General features: G+C 39.6%; 1 protein-coding gene across 2 annotated transcripts in view; it reads left to right on the top strand.

Annotated features, from left to right (window-relative positions):
* Window positions 1-14,027, top strand: part of Rasa2 (RAS p21 protein activator 2) — a 110,312-nt gene that overhangs the window by 80,454 nt on the left and 15,831 nt on the right. For both annotated transcript variants that reach the window (XM_038323756.1, XM_038323758.1), the window contains exons 17-19: window positions 5,782-5,859; window positions 10,226-10,299; window positions 11,024-11,130. In XM_038323756.1, coding sequence (XP_038179684.1) covers window positions 5,782-5,859; window positions 10,226-10,299; window positions 11,024-11,130 — 259 coding nt within the window. The remainder of the gene's footprint in view (window positions 1-5,781; window positions 5,860-10,225; window positions 10,300-11,023; window positions 11,131-14,027) is intronic.

Genomic DNA, 14,027 nt, shown 5'->3' with positions numbered 1-14,027 from the left:
AATTTTAATTGAAGATCCTTTAGCATCAAAATAAATAATAAGTGCAGTAAACTTTCCTTTTATAGTACAGCATTATAGAGTATTACTTGTATGACTCAGTTTACCAAAATAGCTACAGTTTTACAATGTGAGTGAAGACAAAGAAGCTACCCAACTACTCTGTTCGGTTGGAACCTCCTGCTCTTGTGTGGTCTGAGAAGCCCCCTCCCTCCCTCCCTCCCTCCCTCCCTCCCTCCCTCTTTCTCTCTCCCTCTCTCTCTCTCTTTCTCCTCTACCCTCTCAGAGAATCACCAACAAAGAAAAGGCATCAAAAAGTCCAATTCTTGGTGGCTGTGGCAGCTCCTCCCCTGAAGTTGCTAGCAGCCCAAGTCCCACCTAAATCATTGGGCCATTGACCATACTTGGGCACAAACCCAGCTTGTGGTAGGCAAGTCATCACCCCTTGCCTACAGCTACATAACCTTCCTGCTTTAGTTCAGGTGTGACTTCTCCTGCCTTGATCTCTGGGACTGGAGAACTCACCAGGGAGTTGCTTGACTCAAATAAACCTGTTCTTTTACTTTTTCAGTTCGGCTTGATCTAGCTTACTGTGTTGGTAGAAAAACCTATTACCAGGGTATAGAAAACCTATTATCTTAGGAATTTATAAATCTTATTAATTAAATTTGCCTTTTTCATCAGACATGTTGCTTAACTAAATTTTCTAGAAGCTTGGTATTGAACAGTTAGCCAAGACATAAATAGTTAGAATACATCTTAAATCAGCTTTTGCTAACCTGAGTAGACCTTTATAATTTTAAAATCTTATTATTTTATACAGTATATTCTAAACCAGAGTTGAATCACATATATAGAATGTTTTAGAAAATCGAACCTTAAATTTTTATCGTTTTGTAAAAATCCATACCAATCCCAAAATATTTTGGATACTTGTTGTTGCTTCCTCAGTCTAAAAAGGAGATACAATGATAAGCAAAGTGTGGGGGTCCAAAAAAACACTGAAGGAAGACCCCAGGCTCAAATAGAATGCAAGAGCAAAAAGTGTCTATTTACCATCATATAGGGGGTCATCCACCTGTGCAAATGGCAGTGACCCTGAGAGCCCTGAGAGGAGCGTGCAGGCTCCTTTTAAGCACAGAATTTTAGAAACAGGTCATCTCAAATATAACTGGTTAAGCAGGCAGCAATTATATTAGTACATTTTTGATAGGCTGAGTTTCTAGGTTTTTTTTTCTTTGAACATATTTGGGCAAGTCTGGGCTCATTTCAGGGTATTACGGGAACTGTCCTGTTTTGGTCACTGTCTTGTAATACTGTGGGACTGATTCATGTGTTCTCACTCTTGTTCCTGCTGTTTGGGGTGTTGATTGATTAATAGCCCTTTGTTTAAGAAACTGAAACTTGTCTGCTCTTAGAACCAAAAAAAAAAAAAAGTGAAACTTAGATCTTTTTGTAAATGGGGGAAATGTAGACCTCTCAAGAGAGCTCAGTAACACTGAGAAGTTTTACAGTTGTTGGTTCTGTGCCACATGGTCATCTTAAGATGGTGGTAAAGCCACATGGCATGTACTCTTTAATCTTAGTGAAGATGGCTGCCAGCCATGTGACTGCTTATATCTTGATGAGGTCATAGCCAAGATGGAGGAGAGCAACATGGTTGCTGTTTAAAAACATGTTTTTCTAGTAGGAAACTCTCATTTTTTTTTTAAATAAGAGTTGAATCTGAGTTGCATACACATACAGAATTTTATGTAAGTTACATACACGCATACACATATGCAAAACAAGAGTTAATAATGTAAAATATGTTTCAGCATTCAAGATTACATGTGCAAAGAGTTATAAGTTTTTAAAGCCATATTTTGTTACAGATCCTATTAAACTGTATCCAGTGAACTTACAAATCTTAATAGAGTTTACAGCATAGTCTTAAGAGATTTGTTTTTTTAGAGTAGAGCACAGAGAAATCATAGAAATAGAAGAGTTTTAAGAGTGGAAAGTAGGGGCTGGAGAGATGGCTCAGAGGTTAAGAGCATTGCCTGCTCTTCCAAAGGTCCTGAGTTCAATTCCCGGCAACCACATGGTGGCTCACAACCATCTGTAATGGGGTCTGGTCCCCTATTCTGGCCTGCAGGCATACACACAGACAGAATATTGTATACAGAATAAATAAATAAATATTTTTAAAAAAAGAGTGGAAAGTAGATAAAGTATAGAATGGAACCAGCTTAGATATAAGATATTTGGGGGTCATTTGTTTGTGCAATAGCAGTTGTTACTATTTGTGAGAATTTAGAAATCAAGTGCACCTATTTTTTGGTCACTAAACTGTTCTGATGCCAAACTGTGTCAAGGAGAAAGGACTGCAAAAAAAAAAAATTCCTCTGGAGGGAATTTCTATATGCTCTGTGAGGGAGTTAAGGGAGCAGACGCTGCAGGACTACAGGTGGAAGCTGAGAGAGTGCAGGGGAAGGGGAACCTGCAAGTGTCTTTGGTAGAGAGCCCCAGAGGATGTAGTAGCCCAGAGCCACAAATAGAAAGTCATAGCAGGCTCTAGGAGCCAGAGACACTTAGGACATAGACAAGGAGAGGAATAGTTAAGGGACACGGAGGGATAAGCAGAAACTCCACCCAGGTGTAGAGAAGCTGCAGGACTTCCAGGAGGGAGCTGAGAGACAGGAGGGACAATGTTACAGATGCTCAGAAGGACTTAAGGAGGCTGCAGGACTTAGCAGGAAGCTCCTAGTGGGAGACAGGGAAACTTGCAATGTACAGTCCCAGAAAAGCACAAAGTGACAGAGCAGGTAGCAGGAGATGATGTCCACGTGGGTGTAGCAGGCCAGGGGCGTAGCAGGCAGGCTACAGGAGCCAGGGAGATAGATGTGTGGGTGCCCACGTGGAGGGCATAGCAGGCCAGAGCCCAGAGAGACAAGAAACAAATGGTTAGAAAGCAGGTAAAGGAAAGCAGCAGCTAAGGAATCAGACTAGGATTTGGAATCAAATTCTGTGGGTGGCAGAAGCCAGCAGAAACAAATGATCCTTACATACCTTAGTAGAGGACTCTGCAGAGGGAAGCAGAGCGACCACCAGCGAGCAAGGGGCATGTGCGTGCTGGGGCTGGCCTACTCCTTTGCTTTCTCCCCCTCCTGCTAGGTCGGGCTCAGACTGTACTTTGCAACAAAATTATGGATCTGTCAATGGTAACTTAAAGATAGGACATTTGCACAGTGTGGGGATTGGGGGAAGACCAGACCCCCCCCCAAAAAAAAACAGGCTTAGAGCTAAGAAATAGGGAATAGGAAACGTCTTCCTTCACACTGCCCCAAATACTTGCAGTATTTGTAAAGGTCCAGATTAATATTGGAATCTAGGGTGATGCTAATCAGCCACATTTGGATTGATTATATAAGGGATATTGAGGCCAGATTTGATTACAAAAGCAAATAAATTTGGGGCCCTTCGGGTGGATTCCAGGTAGAGAGGCTGGGATTTTCTAAGGGGCTTCCCAAGGGGGAGCCAGAAGGTGTGAATGATGGCATTGCAATGGGTGAGGAAGAGAGGAAGGTCCTAAACCTGACGTCTAGGGTCTCCCATGTCCCGGAGAACTGAATGAGGAACGAGGAAGACACAAGCCGTTCGCTCAGTGGGTCATCACCTCACTCAACGGGTCAGGGCTAAGAGACTCAGTTCCTGGTACTGGGGCTTCTGTATGAAGCTAAAAGGTGAAAACCAAGCTCAGAAACAAAGCCTCACCCAAATGAAAGGGTCTAGAGCAGGGTGGGTACCTCCACCTCCAAGAGTACCAGAGACTCAAGGAAGCAGTTACACCGACCAAGAGGGATCACTTACCAATTGTGGGTGATAGGCGGAAGGCCAAGCAATCAGTGGGCTAGAAGGGGAGTCTGTTGCAGGTGGACAGAAGGTAAGGGATAGGGGTCCTAGTGCAGCTCAGATCCCAAAGGGGAATGCAGGTACCAGGATATCCTGTTGGCACCAGTGTAAGTATTTTGTGGTATCAAAGGTCCATGGAATACCACAAAGATCACACCACACACAGACCTCATGCAAGAGATTTACTTGTTTTGTTGTGGGGATGGGGGTGATTTCTAGCATGGTATTAAAGCAGGGATAAGAAAGAGGGGGAGAGAGCACAGGAGGGGATGTATGGAGCGTGTACATAGTGGTGATACAGAAACCTGCTGTGTTGACCTTAGTGATGTGTCACATTGGCCTTTAATGATGTTGTGGTGTTGGTGCTGAGTTATTGAAGGCTGGAGGAACGTGATTCTGGAATGTGGGCCATTCTCAACAACTACTAGTTTTTAAACAAAAAAGAAACTAGAAATTGGGCTGCATGGTTTCCATCTGCCCATCAGATCTCCATCCCTACTTTGTTCTGCTCTGTGCCTTAGGAGAGCCTCTGATCTCTGGCTTCCAGGTGAGTGTGCTCAGTGGAGGCACAACATACTAGAAGAAGTGCGAGGCCAGAGAGTTTGTTTCTTAGTCTCTCTTGTCAGCTCGCTATGTGTGGGCTGTTCTGTCACTAAAGTAGCTCTTGTCAGGCAACACCAGGTGGATTCCCATTTCTTACTTGTCTCTTTAGGCTTTTGAGTAATGATGTCTCTTTACCTTGTTGTATGTTAATTAAATCTTGTTCACTCATTTGTAAGTACATTTTCAAAATCTGTATCAAATTTTCTTTTTTGTCATATAATAATTATACAAATTTATGTAGTGTTTTGATACATATTTACATTGTATATTAGTCAAAAATATTTTAGGTCAATTCTTTGTATTTATAATATTACCATTTATTAATTACAGAAAACAAATTTCCATACTAATAAGATGGATATTCTTCATGTTTTCATAAATATTAGTTGAATATTTGATACTATAGAATATACTTTTTCAAAGTTGATTATACTTTGATTTTATAATCAGTTTGCATAAACACATGGAACAGAAGTGTAGTGCAGGGGATTGGAGAGATGGCTCAGCAGTTAAGAGCACTGGCTGCTCTTCCAGATGTCCTGAGTTCAATTATCAGCAACCACATGGTGGCTCACAACCATCTGTTGTGGGATCTGTTGCCCTCTTCTGGCATAAAGTCCTACATGTAGTTAGAGGACTCATACAGTTTTTTAAAAAGTATATTACATAAACATAATGGCAGAAGTATATTAAAGACCATTTTAAAAATTGTTGGGAACTCTATCCTAATCTCACACCAGATTTACTTAATGTTTTTTAGGGTTTTGTTTTGGGATTTGATTGGTTAGTGAAACAAATAACTTAAGTCAGCAATTTAAGCATTTACTCAAACATTCTTATAAAATCCAAAGCTACTAATATGATATAGCTGACTAATAACATGGGGAAATACAGTAAGTATTTTCTGTAATTAAACCATTAGGTTTCTGTTAGAGCAAAAGCCTTCATGTCTAGTAAAAATAGCTCAGTTCCTAATAGACAGTAGCTCGGAGCTGTGTACTGAGGTCTTCCAGACAGCAGTGACTGGTGACGTGCTAGCATGCATAGTATAAGACGTGAGTGTGGTGTGAGCATAGGTAAAGCTCTAATGTTGGGGTGCCATGCAGCATAGGTGACACTGCCCAAAACACCTGAGTCATGACGTTTGATTTTGAATTAGTTCTTATTGCTGTGCTTTCAGAAACCTTCTGTGGACTCATGTTTCACGACCCCATGTGGAGTCAGAACTAAGTTTAAGAAGCTGTGCGTATATTTAACATACACAAATCCTGTGTTTGTTTTTTTCAGTCTCGTTCCAAAAAGTCAGTTATGTGTGAATTTCTCAAAATGTTTCAAGAGGAAAGATACTTTACAGACGTGAAAAAGGTATGTTTTATTTTGGAAATAGGAAACTTCTCTGTCATCTAGCATAAGGAATTAACATCTCATTCTTACTAGGAGTTAATCTCCAGTTTAAAAAAATAAATGTTTAAACTGTCAATCCAGGAGTGTAAGGCTGTGAGATAAGCAAGTCTTAGTAATAACTTGCCCTTGTTGTCTTAACTCTACAGATACATATTTCTAGGGCTAGGTTTCTCAACTGCAACACTTTTAACATTGGGGACTGGGTAGTTCTTGATTTTAAGAGCTAGCCTTTACATTCTAGGGTATTTAACAACATCTCTGAATTAAATGCCAGTAGCATAGTCCCTATTTTTATGACCAGAAATTGCTAAATGTCCCCAGAGGACAGAATTGCCTGTTGTTAAGAAGCTTTGGTCTAATAGCACTCATGTCGTAGACAACATAGGCCAGCAAGGAAGCTCTGCAGGTAAAGGCACCGCTCAGGGAGCCTGATAACCTGAGTGTGCTCTCTGGACCCACATGGTTGGAAGACCAGAACCAAGTCCCCACAAGTTGTCATCTAATCTCCCTTTGCATGTTGTGACACACACACATCCGCACAAAATAATAAAAATGTAAAATAGTGTTTTCAATGAATTATTGAGTATGTTGGTAATTGGAGGAAAGTAAAAATAAAAATTTACAACTGCCTGTAGTCTATAGCATGCTAACGTAAGATCTACAACATGTAAAAAGGTGGATGATTAGAAACTGAGAATATTTTTTAAGCCTTTACTTTCTTGATCCTTAACTCCTTAGTCATCCATATAAAATATAGTATTATAAATCTGGAAAACTTAGAAAGAAAAATTATTTTTAAATATATCTAAAGTAAACTTGAAGAAAGTACTGTGCTTTCATTATCATAATCCTAACTCGGTGACCAAACTAGCAAGGACAGTCTTTAGAGCCTGTTCAGATTCTATAGCCTGAGTTAGCAGTCAATAGCCAAGAACATATTGTACTAAAGTATATGTTTGGACTTTTAAAATACTTTCACAGGGAACTCCATAAGTAAACTTTCTAGCACCAGATAGATTTTTTTTTTATTTTTTTTTTTTCAAGACGGAGTCCCACTATGTAGCTCTTGCTGTCCTGTAACTTACTATGTAGACCAGGCTGGCCTCAAACTCACAGATATCTCCTGCCTCTAACTCCTAAGTGCTGGGATTAAAGCTGTGCGCCACTTTGCCAAGTCTAGGTTCTTCTTTTTTTAAGCTAGAATAGTGCAAAATTTAAAGCAGTTGTTGAAGGCTCTTGAGAAATTTTAAACAGAACACTTTATGTGGGGGAATTATTGAAACTTTTGGAGGACAGTAGAGTTAGACTGCAGTCAAAACACTGTGATGTACTAGCTCTTGTTTTGGAGTTATTTTTGCATGTCTAATAATCTAGGCTTGGGTAACATCTGTTCTCCGCCTCCTTATATAATCAGAATGTACTATTGATAGTACCAGTTATCAGTTGATAATACCAGTGGAGGACAGATTTAAGAGGCAGACTTTAGTATGTTTCTAAACTGCCTCTGAGTTACCTACTCACTTTCAGATAGGTTCTTACCCTAGAATATTTACTATCTCATTTATATCTGTAGTCTTGAGGTAGCTTAAGAGAGTTTACCCTAAGATCATAATTATCTCTCTGTGTGTGTATGTGTGTACATGTGCACATGTGCATGTGTGTACATGTGCATGTGTGCACATGTCTGTCCCCATGTTCATGTGCCTTTCTGTCTGTAGATTGGACCTAGGGCCTTATATAAGAATTCTGCTTAAGATTAAACTGTATCTCCAGCCCCTGTAATTAAGACTGGATACATACAGTACTAAGGATTAGAAATGTCCGCGTAACTCAGTTTCTAGTCCACATTGGCATTTATTCTAGTGACTTTGACCACTGTAGTAACTAAATCATGTACACAGTATAGGAAAAGTAACCAGAAGAGTTCTGTATGCAGAGTGATCGTGTGATTTGGTAACAGAAGCACACACTGAAGAAGCCTGTGTAGAGTGATCCTGAACCAACTACAGTTTCCTTCCTGTCAGCTTCACTGTCTCCTTACACTTCTCTTCACACATTCTCTTACCCTGTACTCCTTCATGATAATGCTAAGGAATGCGATACTCATATAAATGTTAAACTCTATTGGGCCCATCCACTAGAAATAGAGATGAGACAGGGCACCTCATTAATATCCTTGGATACTTGAACTTGCATCACCCACAGAACAAAAGGATTCTGTTTTTGCTTGTTCACTTACCAAGATTCCCTTCCAGCAAACTAGGAAAAACACTCCCTTGGGAAACCTCCTGAGTGTGTGCTCTGGTAGGTGAGTCACAGTGTTCTTGGGCCACGTCGCTGTGCCTTCAGTTCTACAGTGGAGGCACTAGAGCCTCAGTGTTATTCTTACAGGAATATATGCTTGTTTACATCCTAAAATCCTGAAGTATTAAGTTAGAAACATAGAAGGGAAGACAGCAGTGAAATCCAGATATCTGAGTTTGTAATATCTTACTGATAAGCAAATGGGTAGTTGATTTAGGAGGAAAAATTAGATTCCTCTCTAAGAACAAGAATTTTTTTTTTGAGACAGTGTTTCTTTATGTCGCTCTGGCTGTCTTAGAACTCACTGTGTAGACCTGGTAGCCTCAAACTCACAGGGATCTACCTGCCTCTGCCTCCTGAGTACTGGGATTAAAGGCATAAGCTACCACTACCCAGCAAAAATTACTTTTTGAACTGTCAGGTTTCCTCTTTCCATGTAGAGGCATCCACTAGTCAAATGAAGCCCTTTAACTGGTACAAGTTACGCATTCATGAAGCTAAATGCTTTCACTGGATGACTTCCTATGTTAGCAGTGGACATTGCTAATTTCTGTATCGTTCCAATTTTAGTATATGTGCTGCCGAAGCCATCACAAGCAATGGGCATTGCAAATTTTCTTGAGCCACATTCTCATATTGTGCATAGGAAGTTTGTGAATATTTATTTGATTTCAAGTTATCTCATTTGTCAAGGTCGTCAGTTATATATAATAGAAATCAGCAAGTTTCCTATAAATAGCCAGCAAATGGTAGGCTTTGCTGGTTCCATAAGACCTCTACTGTGCTTTCTTTTGGGTTTTATTTTGTAACTCTGTTTCTTGGTCAGATGTGGCTCAGTTCATAGATTAGTGTTACCTGACCTGTCAGACAGGTTCATGGCCCTGTATGTAAAAATCTTTGGAACCAGGAATCTTAAGAATTGAGTTTTTCAGAATTTCAGACAGTAATGGGAGCAAATTATGTGAGTCATCTCCTTCGGTATATCAAGTTATGTGAGCCATCATCTCCTTTGGTATATTCAGTTATGTGACCCATCATCTCCTTTGGTATATCAGTTATGTGGCCCATCATCTCCTTTGGTATACTCAGTTATGTGAGCCATCATCTTCTTTGGTATATCAGTTATGTGAGCCATCATCTCCTTTGGTACACACAAAGTACTCTAAGATGAGTGCAGACCATGATAGCCATGTGCCACTTGAGGGTTACTTATGTGATAAAATGAGTTTCCTGCAAATCAAAGACAAAAATTTTAAATGTTCTAAAATAAAATAAATTTTATATTTTAAAATAAATTCTTTATATTCAAGGTCTTATGGATACCAAAATATGAATAAGAGCTATCTGTGGTGGTATATGCCTATAATCTTAGCACTAAAGAGGCCAAGGCAGAAAGATTGCAGTGAGTTTAAGTCCAGCCTCAGAAATGGTGAAATATTGTCTCAAAAAGAATTACAGTTAAGGATTATACATTGAGTTATTTTTATAGGGAGCTCCATTCAGAATTGTGAGTAAGGTAAAACTAAGTTTAGAATACCTTCCATTTGTAAATTAGAAATTTACAATTTAAAATTACCCTTGGGCTATGTATATGAGTCCACTCTCCAAAATATCTTACTGTATATGTAATTATTTCAGAACTCTAAATCTAAAGCACTTTGGTACTGAGCATTTTGTATAAAAGAGATTCTCAACCTGCATTATATATACTCTTTAATGATGAAGAATTTCCTAATATAGGGGCTGAAGAGATGGCTCAGAGGGTTAAGAGCACTGGCTGCTCTTCCAGAGGTCCTGAGTTCAATATCCAGCAACCACATGGTGGATCACAACCATCTGTAATGAGATCTGGCGCCCTCTTCTGGCCTGCAGGCATACATGCAGACAGAACACTGTATATATAATAAATACTTTTTTAAAAAGGAATGTACTAATATAATCAATGATGTGTAAGATAAGACAGTTTTATATGATATCCCTTACTTACTCACATACTGTAATACTTTCCCATCTCCCCATTTAGTTCTTGGATGAAATTTCATCTACAGAAACTAAGGAATCCAGCGGTACGAGCGAGCCTGTGCACCTGAAAGAAGGGTAATTAATGAAATGAGAAGGAAAGTTATGTTTCACTGTAGACAGTAAGTACAAAGACCATGGGTCTGAGAGTTAGGAAACCTGAGTTTTCATTCCGTTCCAGTACTTCCTAAGCGTCTTCAGCCAGGTAAATCATCCTCTCTGCCTGTCAGCTTCAGGGCATAGGGAAGCACTCACTGACTGCATAGTCCCAGGGTTCTGCAGCTAAGAGATAGTTCTGGTCAGCCTTACTCCTATTTCTAGGAGTTAATGGGATGGAAATGACTTGCCTGGCCCATTTTTATTCTGTATAGTAGAGTTTTAAAACTACATTGATTAGGGCTAGAGAGAAGGCTCAGTTATTAAAAGAACTGGCTGCTTTTGTAGAGGACCTGAGTTCAGTTCCCAGCAACCACACAGTAGCTCACAATCAGCTGTAACTCCAGTTCCAGGGGGATCTGATGCCCTCTTCTGATTTCCACAGGTACTGCACACATGTGCGTAGACATCATGCATGCTAAACACCATACCTAAAAGTAAAACTAAAACAACCCTACATTAATTAAAGACTAGTCCCTCGGTGTGGCCTAAGTAAAATACACGTCATCAGTGGAAGTCACTGCTATACACTAATAATCATGCTTGACTGCCGGTGTCCGCTAGTAGTTAGGATCAGTTCTTAGTTTCAGATGAACATTTTACTCTCTGAGACTAATTGTTTATTTTATGTCTGTTATGTTGGCAGTGAAATGTATAAAAGAGCTCAAGGAAGAACCCGTATTGGAAAAAAGAATTTCAAGAAACGATGGTTCTGCTTGACAAGCAGAGAGCTCACCTACCACAAACAGCCAGGTAGAGTTGTGTTTATGCTTTATTGTGGCTTTACTCTGCTGGTTCTCCGTGCTGCAGTCAATCATTGAACAGTGAATGATTGAGAGTTTTGATGGTTGAGAGATCGGACGCTTAAAGAAAGGAATCCCACACTAGCTCAGTACTAAGAAATAGACTGGTGTTTATTAAAAAGGTAAAGCTTACAAAGTCAGGATTCTCTCCTTGAACGATGGATGAAGATCATATCCAAAGCAAACGGAACAGCAAATGGGGCCCAGGGGGAAACAGAGAGGAAGGGGCCCAATCGCGCTTCCGCACCCAGGTAAATAGTCTATAAGGCCACGCCCCAGTAGGCGGGTAGTTGCGAGCTATACACCTTCCCGCAGCACTGTTTCTCACAATGACACACACACAAAAAACTAAACTGGAGTGCTTATTTTATCACATTGTGTGATATGTAATAAAACTATAACATAAAAGCCTGGCATAAATCAATTTGAGAGGGCTGGAGAGATGGCTCAGAGGTTAAGAGCACTGGCTATTCTTCCAGAGGACCTGAGTTAAATTCCCAGCATCCACATGATGGCTCACAATCATCTGTAGTGAGATCTGGTGCCCTCTTCTGGCCTGCAGGCATACATGCAGACAGAACACTGTATACATAATAAATAAATAAAGCTTTAAAAAATCAACTTGAGAGCAAAACAACTGGACTTAGTAAGTAAGACAGTATAGCAATAAAAGCAGAACGGTACAGGCTTAACAGTAGCTAACAACAGCAAATATTCAGCATATCAGAAGGTGTTCAGAAGGTTTTTGAAGTCCTATCAAATCTGATTGGTAAATCCTTACTAAAAGAGCTTCTCCTATAAATGCCACAGTGATGACATAAACACCTGACATAGATACTTGAAAAGAATATAGAGTGCATCCCTGAAGACTGCTGAGTAGTAGAATGATGGGGGAGAGATACTTTAAAGAGATGGGATCTTGACCCAGAACTCTGAGCCTAAGAGTCCTCCTGCATCAGCCTCCAGATAGTACGGACTGCTGTTATCAGCTAAGAGAAACACATACACACTCATGAGCAGCTTATTCAGAATGAATGAATATGCATATGTACATGCATATATTGTATATCCAAGTATATTAGTAAGAAATTTTTTAGAATGAGTTGCATTTTAGGCACCAGATAGTTTGTTACAGTATATAAATACATAGCTAAAGATGTAGGCTTGCCTTTTCAGTGTTCTTAAAGCTGACTTCAAATGTTTCAAAATTTTGGCTTATACTGAATTTTATATTCTCTCTGCTGGGCATGGTGGCCCAGGGCTTTAATCCCAGCACTTGGGAGTAGAGACAGGTGGATCTTGGTAAGTTCAAAGCCAGCCTGGTCTACAAAGTGAGTCCAGGACAGCCAGGACTGTTATACAGAGAAACACTGTCTCAAAAAAACAAACAAACAAATAAATAAATAGATAAATAAATATTCTCACCTATGGATAGTGTTGTTGTGTATTATGTTTATATTAACAATAGAATAAAGTCAGGCATGATGGTGCACACCTTTTATCCTAGCAGAGGCAAGTTCAAAGCCAACCTGGTCAAGGTATAGTGAGTTCTAGTACAGCCAAGGTTAAATAGAGAGACTATCTCAAAACAAACAAACAAAAAACAATAGTAATAACAGTAGTGCAATTAAACAAAATGTAAAGTAAATTAGTCATTTTCTGTGAATAAACAAGTTATTTCCTCCTCAGAGCACTGTCTAGTCCAAGCTAGTATTCCAAAGTCTGCTGGCTATAACGTTCTTTAAGTCAGATGAAGTCACGGTGCCTTTCTTCTGAGAATCCTACATATAAACATACAGAAGTGGAGTTTGCATAGGAATTTCATGGACCTCATAGGCCCGAAGTACAGCTACAGTTGTCAGGTTTAACCTTTGTTCTGTCCACTGATGTAAAGGGATAGGTTTCATAGAATTAGACTTTCAGAACCATAAGAATGAATATATTAGAGCTTTGTTGCTTTTGTGTTGGAGGAAATACACAAATGAGATTGTGAGATTGCTTACCAAAACTTGCAATTTAAGCATACATACTTGTTTTAACTATTTTGATGGATTTTTTCCAAAATGTATTACGTGTTTTCCTGCCTTCTAAAAAGTAATTCATTGGATGTAAGATAACATTTTCTGGTTGACTTGAGGTATTTATTGGTAATGTTAATTCTGTATAGTGCCCTACTTACTGCATTTTCAGAGTCTGCAAGAGTGGGTGCAGCTATTTTCCCCAGCGAAACATCATAGACTACTGTGGTTTTGTGTTCGTGTGTTTTCTGTGTGGTTTATCTCTCGTTGTCTTAGTCAGGCTGTCACCTTAAACTTCTTATGCCATCAGTTTCTTTAACGTACCGTTTTTATGTTCATGATTCTGTATATACTCTATGTAAAGATCGTTCCTTCTTCAGGTCTGTGATCTGATTCCTGTAAGCCTCAGATCACATGTCAGCTCTTCTTTGAAGTCATTTTAGGTCTCTAGCATCTTAGCTGCCTATTTAATAGGAACATCGAGCACATGGGTCACTCCATGTCATCTCTCTCTTCCCCTGCTCTTTAAGATCCTTAGTGGTGTCACCAGCATAACCGCAGTTAGCAGACACTCTTCAGTATGCTGTCGCCTGAATTACTTCAGTGACCACTACTCTGGATTCTGAAGCTTTAATCAAGTTTACTAGAAAAATTTTTAATAAACCCAACTTTGAAATGCTTCTGTGAGATTTACTTAGATAATGTATGTTCTTGGGACCTATTATCTATAGGTCCATACAGACAGTTTATACAGCTTCCATCAACATGCACACTCAGATGTTTATGAGGACTAGACTTTTGCCTGCTCATGTTTTCCGACGTGAGGCTC

This window comes from Arvicola amphibius, chromosome 3 (genome assembly GCF_903992535.2).
Source record: "Arvicola amphibius chromosome 3, mArvAmp1.2, whole genome shotgun sequence".
Taxonomy (NCBI): Eukaryota; Metazoa; Chordata; class Mammalia; order Rodentia; family Cricetidae; genus Arvicola; species Arvicola amphibius.
Note: the sequence above shows the minus strand (reverse complement) of the source record. Positions and strands in the feature narration are given on the sequence as shown.